Genomic DNA, 8,824 nt, shown 5'->3' on the forward strand with positions numbered 1-8,824 from the left:
TGGGGGGCTGGGGGTCGCTGGTCAACCCCACCGGGGTGGCGGCCTGCAGGAGGTCGGGGCGTCTGGTGGTGGCACACGATGGCAAGAAGAGGATCCACGTCTTTGGGCCCAATGGATCCTGCCTGCAGCGGTTCGGGGAGCGGGGGGACGCGGGCAACGATATCAAGTACCCGCTTGATGTGACAGTCACGTCGGACGGGCACGTGGTGGTTACTGATGGCGGGGACCGCTCTGTGAAGGCCTTTGATTTTGAGGGAAGGGGGGTCCTGGCTGTCCGGGAAAGCTTCTGTTTGCCCTGGGGCTTGGATGCCACCCCGGAGAGTGAAGTAATCCTGACTGACTCGGAGGCAGGTGCTCTCTACCGCTTGACGGCCGACTTCAAGAAGGGGAAATTAAAGAAGTGTCAGATGATCCGATCTCAGCTCATCAGCCCAAGAGGGGTTGCAGTCTCCCAGACCTCGGGTGCTATCGTGGTAATAGAGCACCTGAAAGCTCAAGGACCGAACAACAGCAGCACCCGAGTGAAGATATTCAGTGCAGAGATGGATCTCATTGGCCAGATGGATAGCTTTGGTCTGAACCTCGTTTTTCCCTCTAAAATATATACTACAGCCGTGGCTTTTGACAAAGAGGGCCGCGTTATAGTAACGGATGTCTGTAGCCAAGCAGTAATATGCTTGGGGAAACGTGAGGAGTTTCCCATCTTTAACCCTCTAATTAGCCACGGGCTTTCGTATCCCGTAGGACTGACTTACATGGCAAACAATTCCCTCGTCGTTCTAGACAGCGGTGATCATTCAATAAAAATATATAGCTCCACCTGAATGGGTTTAGATGCCGACTGCTGTAGGTTCAAGCCGCTTTTGGCCGTAAAGCAAGCAAAATTCTGGCGTTAGTAGGTGTGTAGGGAGGAGGCATTTTCTGGGCTTTTAAGTGAAATTGCCCTCTTTGACTGACATGCTGTGCTTCCTGCAAAACTTACATCGAATGTCTTGCCTACCCATGGGAGAAGAACTGGCAGTTGCAGGCCGTAGTCAACAATGAATCAACTAAACAAATAATTTGGTGTTCTAAAACTACTCCATACCTTGACAACCAAATTTTTTTGGTACTTTTTGGCAAATAACATTTGGAGTGGAGTAATCAAAGACCGGGACCTGGGAGAGAAAGTGATGCATCCTTGGTTTATGTTTCCCAGCACCAAGTTTTCATTATTCTTCCCTAAGCATAGCTACACTCATGAAAGTGACAGAGTGGTTTCTGTTTCCAGGATTTCTGTGCAAGAAGGGAGATTGGCTTGACAAAATGGTAGGAGAAATGGAAGCTTCAGCTCAGATCCAGCTAAGATCGTCATGATGGAGGAGCTACCGCTGATTAGTGAGTTAACGTGAATTGATGCTCAAAGCCTATTTTTTCCATACCAGGGAAACGCACTTCTGGGATCGCTCTTCTCTGTACTAGCTTATTCCCACCTTTATCAGTGTTGTACTGGAGCACTTGGTCTTCCTGTATAATGCACAAGTCTGTGTCTTTACCTAGAGATAATTTGGTGTGTGGTTACCAGCATGAGCAGCTTTCCCTAAAAAGCCCCTTGAAGTATTTGCATTTAGACCACAAATACTTCTGCATATATGCACTTGAGATGGCTGTGCTGCTAGCACAGCTACGCTTGGGAGGTTGCCAATGCTGCCTGTCTTGCCATTAATGTGGTATTTTTGTGCCCCAAACTCCTAAGATTCAGCTGAAAATTGAATGTTGGTGAGAAGTAATAGAGAAAGGGGGACATAAGCCTCATTTTTTTCCTAGCTTCCAAATGAGGTTTTTTGATTGTGAATATACAGCAGGTTTACTCCAGTTTATATTTCCTTGAAAAGTTTCACTGTGGAGACCAGTTCTGTTGCCTTATTGCATGGTGAAAATTAATGTATATCTGAATTATTCTGAGAGGATTTAACCTCTTTATTTATTAGAAGTCACTGCTGCATTTTTAGACGTTTACCTGCTGCTAAAGTAATCATTTAGGCGGTTCACCATTAAAAGGAAGTTAGATACAAAGGTAAGCATTATCTGAGGTAGAGAAGAGTAGGTTAAAATGGTATAAAACTTTTGGGGTCATTTCTTTGATTTAGTCACTGAAATAATGAATATTAACTATCATAATTTGAAATTCACAGGCGATTTTTCTGTCAGTAAATTTTTAATCTGGCTTTTGGTCTGACTTTAGGGCATTTAATAACTGGATGTGTTGCTGCACCAGTGATTTACCAAATGCTTACTTTGAACTGGAGCAGTTTTAGCCCTGTAATTCAGACAAGTTATTAATCTGTATTATGTTAACATTTATCTAAACAAAACAAATTATTAAATGCAGCTGTTTGTAAAGGTTAATTGAACAGTGACCTGCCACTAAACTGTGATTTGCTTACTCCTATATTGAATAATTTAGTGAAAACTCATGTCTTTTTATCGTGGGCTTCTCTGTTACAATCCAATTTCTCTGTTCTATTTGCCCTGTAAATGGTTTCTTTTTTTATTTGGAGAAAGCCTGCTAAAGTTGCTGTAGGGTCATTTTTTACTATTGAAAAATGTATGGACCTGCACATGTGGTCTTTTCCAGCCTTCTCTACTGTGAGGCCACACAGTACGTGTGTAGCCTTTGGTAGGACCAGAAATACTCCTTGGCTGTTCTGCAAGAGGAGGTGTATGGCCCTGAGCAGGAGCCCTCTTGAGGGGTCAGGAAGGAAATTTACTCAGAGAAGCAGCCCCCCTGGATTATATATTCCTTTCTAGGTGTCAAGGAGAAGTCTGTCTCTGAGGGATATAAAAACAACTAGGTAGTACTTCCTTCGGGGACCTGCTGTGTTTCACAATGCAATGCAATACCATCAATGCTGTATTCATACATAATTAATAGTTTATCACAATAGCACTTGTGGGACCTGGACCCTTCCTCTGAACCGTGGACTGTGAGCTTTCATCTTCTCAAAACTCTGTGTGCACCAGGAGCTTGTTTTTGCTACTGAGCTCACGGATGGGCAAATTTTCTAGCGCCTACTGCCATGTAGGCAACTTTCCAGCAGCTGAAATGCTGATTTTTAAGTATTTGACTCATGCTGTTTAAAAATCCACAAAACCTCCCATTGTTGCCCATTCTGCTCCTATCTCCTTTGGTATGTGACTAGAAAGCACTTGATGTTTGGGTTTGTAACCAAAATAAACCCTGTGCCTTTATTTTATCTAGTTTGCTGTGTGCCATCTCCTGCAGTCTCTGTTTTACCTACTGCAAAACACATCTGGACTTTTTCTGTGAGTGATGCAGCTGTTTTCCTTTTGCTGTAAGCTTGGTGCTTAGCATTGTACAACACTGCATCAAAGAAACCATTACATTCTGTCTTAATTCATTTGATGCAGGTGCCTAAATTGAGAAGCCATAAAGAACTGTATAAAACCACTAATTAAAAATCCTGAGTTCTTCAGCGTGTAAGGGAAAATGCAGCAGTAAACCTGAAATCTTTTTTTTGTCACACAAGGGAATTGAAGAGGTAATGGGAGACAGAGATGCACCAATATGCTGATAACAAACTAAAAAGCCTTTGACGTTTTTACTTACTCTCGCCTCTTCCTTTATGCATATATGCACATTTCCCCTATAGCTACTGTAGATATCCGTTGCCTTCAGGATGATACCTTAATTCCATCTGCTTTTCAAAGGCCCGGGGGACATGTACTGCTCCTATCCATCTGTGAATCTGTTGCAGCGTAGTCACAGAATTCAGCAGATCAAAAACTTGGGTTCTGAGAGAGGGATGGCAAAGGGTAAGGGGCACCTACAACCAGGTTGGTGATGCTTTTGGGGTCTGACTGGGTACCTCAAAATGGGGATAGCTAGATGTGTGCTTACCCTTGGAAAAGAGCGCTGGCCATTTCATCTAGAATGCAACAAGGCGACTCAGTCTAGTCACCTCAGTGATGAGTACCGTTGCATTTATTAAAAAAAAAAAAACAAACCTAAACTAAAACGTTGCATAACCCTCTGCATGTCAAGCTTTAACAATCTGGATTAAACCCAAACAAACACAATGGACAATATTCCCCTAATGTCATCTCTTCAGCCCCTGCTATAGATTGGTGCGTTCGTTGTGCACACACACACACTGCAGTTCCTATTTGGTTTATTTTTAAGCACTGATCTCAGGTTGCTGTGATTGCATATAAATATACCAGGGTATGTTTACAGTGTTTAGGAGAAAAGGAGGCAGGGGAGTTTCAGAAATGAGTATTGATATTGTGTCCTGTAACATACATATTTTTTGTTTTGCTTGTGAACAAAATAATTTTAGATGAAGAATATAATTGATTTTTCAGATTGATGAATAAAAAGAAGAAAGAAATACAGAACAGGTAAAATTTACTTAATTGTGGCCATAGTCCGTTCCGTCCAGTCACATTGCTGTGCAGATCAGTTTGATGTTTATATTTTCACAAAGTGTGGATGTAACACCACCATGGCATTTTTTTTAACGTGGACTGATTTCAGGTGAAGAGGGGACCTCCTGTAATGTCCAGCCCCCAAACCACCAGGAGTTTTATAGAGCAGGGTCCATCAAAATGATGGCCTTGAATACAGGAGGCCTTTCCTTTCTGTAAGGGTTAACAGAGGTCAAAAAGCAGCTTTCTCCCCTGGGACCATGGGTTATGGTGCTGTTGCACACTGCACAGGAGGAATTTGCCTTCATTTCTTTCTCTACAATGTTTGGGGTTTTTTTTCTGACTCTTCTCAGAGGCCCATCCTTATAGTTTACAAGTCACCTGGGAGTCACAGCTTGCCTCCACAGGAGTGCAATCTAACTAAAGCAAAACCACACAGATTTTGCAAAATGAGTTCTAAACCTCACACTTCATTCAGACGTCTTGGGAGAAGTGACAGATCATTCAGAAAGCAGCAAGCACCGGAGGCCTAGCCCCTGTGTTTAAATTTACTGATAAGAGGATTTTCTCCCCTCCTTACCTTCAGTTCCCCTGTAAGTACACCAGAAGCCTCTGTATAGAATTCGCTGTCCTACTCTAGAAAGGTCTGGTGGGAAATGACTCGTAAGAGATTGCCTTTTGTAACCTTGTTGGGTCTCTCATGCAATTTCTCGATTGGCCCTATGCAGCCCCAGCAATAGGTCTTTTGAGTTGCCAGCTCATCTGATGCAGCAGGCTTTCTTGCGTTTGGCCAGCTGCATCCAAAAGTGCTTCCATCTGAACAGAGGATCTTCCAGGTGGAATGTGTAGCTCCCAGCAACAGGGGGGGCTTTCTCCCAACCTCGCCTACTTGTTTTAACTTGATGTGAAGGCTGCAGAGCCAGCACGGAGGCTCAAGTGAGGCTCTGGAAACAAAGTAGAGATTACAATCTGAAATAGGTCTGTACAGAGTTTGAAATTGACGAAAGAATTCAAAATTTATCATGTCACATACGCAGTCACTGACTGTAAAGAGGAACAGACCAGGCAGACCTGAAATAATGCCCAACCATTGCCGGCAGAAGGTTGGCTCAGCCCCACTGGAGGTGAGCTGAGAACATGTACTGTCTGCTTGATTCCTCTTCAGTAAACCCTTTATACTACTGAATGCAACGGAGAAGTACTATCATTACCTGTATATAAAAATTCCAAATGTACAAAATATGTGAAATCTTTAAACTTAAAATACATTAAACCAAAGACCCACCCAGCATTTTTCCCTTTGCTGTGTACTGCTGTGGGTCATACACCAGTCCAGGGGGAAGGCCTGGAGAAGAGAAGGCTGTGGGGAGACCTGATTGCGGCTTTTCAGTACTTAAAGGGGGCCTATAGGAAAAATGGGGACAATCTTTTTTAGCAGGGCTGGCTGTGACAGGGCAAGGGGTAATGGCTTTAAACTAAAACAGGGTAGGTTTACGCTAGGTAAAAGGAAGAAATTTTTTACAATGAGGATTGTGAAACACTGGAGTGGGTTGCCCAGAGAGGCAGTGGAGGCCCCATCCCTGGAAACATTCAAGGCCAGGCTGGACGGGGCTCTGAGCAACCTGATCCAGTTGAAGATGTCCCTGCTCACTGTAGGGGGGGTTGGGCTAGATGAACTCTAAAGGTCCCTTCCAACCCTAAACATTTTATGATTCTATGAATACTTACCAGCTCTGTGCTTTTCCATCAAAGCAGGCATTGACCGTGCCTCCATTCCACATTATATTTTCAACTTCATTATCTAAATGTGCTAATAATATGTTTATATTTGATACTCTTACATAAACATCCAGGCTTTCTCTAGAGTGCTTCCTTAGTATAACCTGTCTGATTCTCCCAGACAGCTTCAAAGCTATCTAATACTGGTGAGGTTCTCGGTGAGCAGATGACGCATTGCACTTATGCCTTTTTTTCTCACTGCTGCTTTCCAAGAGATTTACAGATATTTTTGAACTTGCCGCTTCAACCTCTCTTTCAGGCAAACATGATACAAATGTCCTGGCCCTGCAGCTGCAGGCAGGAGGGCTGAGAATCAAGGGAAGCCTTTGGCAACCTTGAGACTAGATCTCAGACTTCCCATTACAAGGCTGGTGCCTTAATAAAGCAGGGAGAGTCTGTGTTTAATTATCCTCTTGTCTGGGAGTTGCCTTCCGGATTTTGGAAGAAGTTTTGACATTTTGCTGATGATCTTCTTGTTACTAATTCCTTTGGTGTTTCCTACAAATCATGGAAATGAATACTTTTCTAAACCACAATGTATTCCTAGATAATTGCTTCCAGTGTGCTCCACAAAGGTGCACTGTTTCAGCATTTTGAAATGCTCTGTAAGGAGGTGTACTGCTGTGAAGCCCCACTGCAGTGATCAGGTTCCTTATTTTATATTGAGGATAGAAAGGAGAAGAGAACGACTCTGAAAAGGAGAAAAAATTAATTAAAGGTGTCCCTAGCTTAAGCAGAGAGCAAACTCCACCAAGTCATAGCACAGAGCACGCCCATCGTTCCAGTAAAGGGAATGCATTCCTAAGAGGTGAAGCATTTCAGCCTGGAAAATAGACAAGACGATAAGGAGCAGCGCCTCTTGATTAGTATTGACCTCTGGCAGGGGAATAACCTACATTTGAACAGATTTCCCAGCTACAATTAGGCACTTTTCAGATGGTAATCCTTAGGAGAGCTATCTGTTACTTTCAGCTCTGTATTTGTAGCAAAAATCTGTGGGAAATGAAGATTTGGAGCAAACTAAGCATTTTAGGGAAGTATGCTCCCTATAATGAATAAATACATATATAGCATTTTTCTAAAGATCCCTTTTAACGTAGGCGAGTTTTGTTCTTTGGTCACAGGTGAGCACTATATGGGCAGTGAGTTGAGGTGAGAACAAATTCTGCCTTCGTGAAATATACTGGTGTTTTAAATCAGGAAAATAAATACTGCCAGTCAGAAGATTCCGCAAACCATTTAAAATACTCTAAATATGGTTATATGCTTTGTAATGAATAAAGGGGAGGCAATTTTAAGCAGGATATGGGGTTAGAGAGATAAAATTATAGCTGGGAAAATTAAAGAATTTATTTTGAGAAAACTGTGAGGATGTAAAAAAAAAAACCCAACAGTCCTTTATCAAAGCTTGCTTTTAAAATTTCTAATACAAAGATGATCTTGAAAGAAGTATCACACCTACATAATCACAAGAGGTAACTAATTTACTGGTTTTTGTTCCAAATGTATATAGATAAAAGGTAAAACCCATATGAAAGTATTAATGCTTGCTTAGCTTGATTTCCTGAATAACATGGACTATGGAATTTAACTGGTATTAACCAGTATTTAGTAACTACTGACCTGTATTGAAAGTAAGAAACAAAGAACAATTGTGTCTTTTACTATCGCAGACTAAGGAGCTAACATGAGAAGAAATGTAATGTCACTAAAGATGTGCTTTATAAGAAATCTATCAAAAAGAATCAGACAGATTGTCTTAAAAATTTATAATCTTCATATGAAAAGGATGTGCCTGGCCTCCCTTATTTGTCATTGTCCTTAATTAGGTAGGGAATAGGGCTCTTCAGTGAGTTCTGCACCAACTTCTGCTCAACTTACAGCGTGATATTATGGAGCCAGAAATATTTCAAATACATCTATTAGTCTTTTTCTATTCTTATTTTTCCTTGAAGTGACTTGTTTGAGTTGAGGCTTGCTCTGTCATAAATAGTTTATCTGTGCAGTCATGAGTACTGCAAATGGAATTGTCCACATAAATAAACGCTGCAGGACTAGGCTTGAAGTCAGGTGGATTCAGGCTAGCGCAGAGGCCTGCCCTGGAGAAGTCTTTGCAACAGAGTTTATTATGACAATTTCTGGGAATGCTGCTTCGGTTGTTTTTTTTTTTTACATGCTGAAAGCCCTGCTCATGTTTAGAATATATTGTAACTAACTATGATTTTCTTTCAACATCAGAAATCTTGTGAAACAAATTTAATGTAATTGTTTAACTTTTCTTATTTATTTCTTTGTAACACACTGAACCCTTGCCTGGTTCCTAAGAGTCCATCAGACTAAGTGGATCAGTACAGCACCTCCCTTTTGGGACGTGCAGTTGCTCAGTAACCAGTAACGTGGGTCAAGACTTGCTCTGGACTGGCATCAGTGGAGACCTTACACCTGAACTGCTCTTGCAGATCCTGAAGAGAAGGTTGTTGGTCTTAGCCAACCATTTAGGAATGTTGTGATGTTTTCATTGTGATAGAGACTCACTATAGGTCCTAGGTCCCAAGAAGACTATGTGAAAGGATTTCTATGGTTGCAGGGTACTTAGCCACTTTTTGTTTCATTTCAG

At 41.9% G+C, this 8,824-nt stretch overlaps 1 protein-coding gene across 1 annotated transcript; it reads left to right on the plus strand.

Moving 5' to 3' along the window:
• Nucleotides 1-8: 8 nt before the first annotated feature.
• Nucleotides 9-5,805, plus strand: NHLRC1 (NHL repeat containing E3 ubiquitin protein ligase 1; the record flags this gene model as incomplete). Its single annotated transcript, XM_009637903.2, has 1 exon — nt 9-5,805. A coding segment is annotated over one exon (816 nt), but the record flags the coding sequence as incomplete, so codon positions are not given.
• Between the last annotated feature and the right edge of the window lie 3,019 nt (nt 5,806-8,824).

Source organism: Egretta garzetta, unplaced genomic scaffold (assembly GCF_000687185.1).
Source record: "Egretta garzetta isolate BGI_Z169 unplaced genomic scaffold, ASM68718v1 scaffold14, whole genome shotgun sequence".
In the NCBI taxonomy this organism is placed as follows: Eukaryota; Metazoa; Chordata; class Aves; order Pelecaniformes; family Ardeidae; genus Egretta; species Egretta garzetta.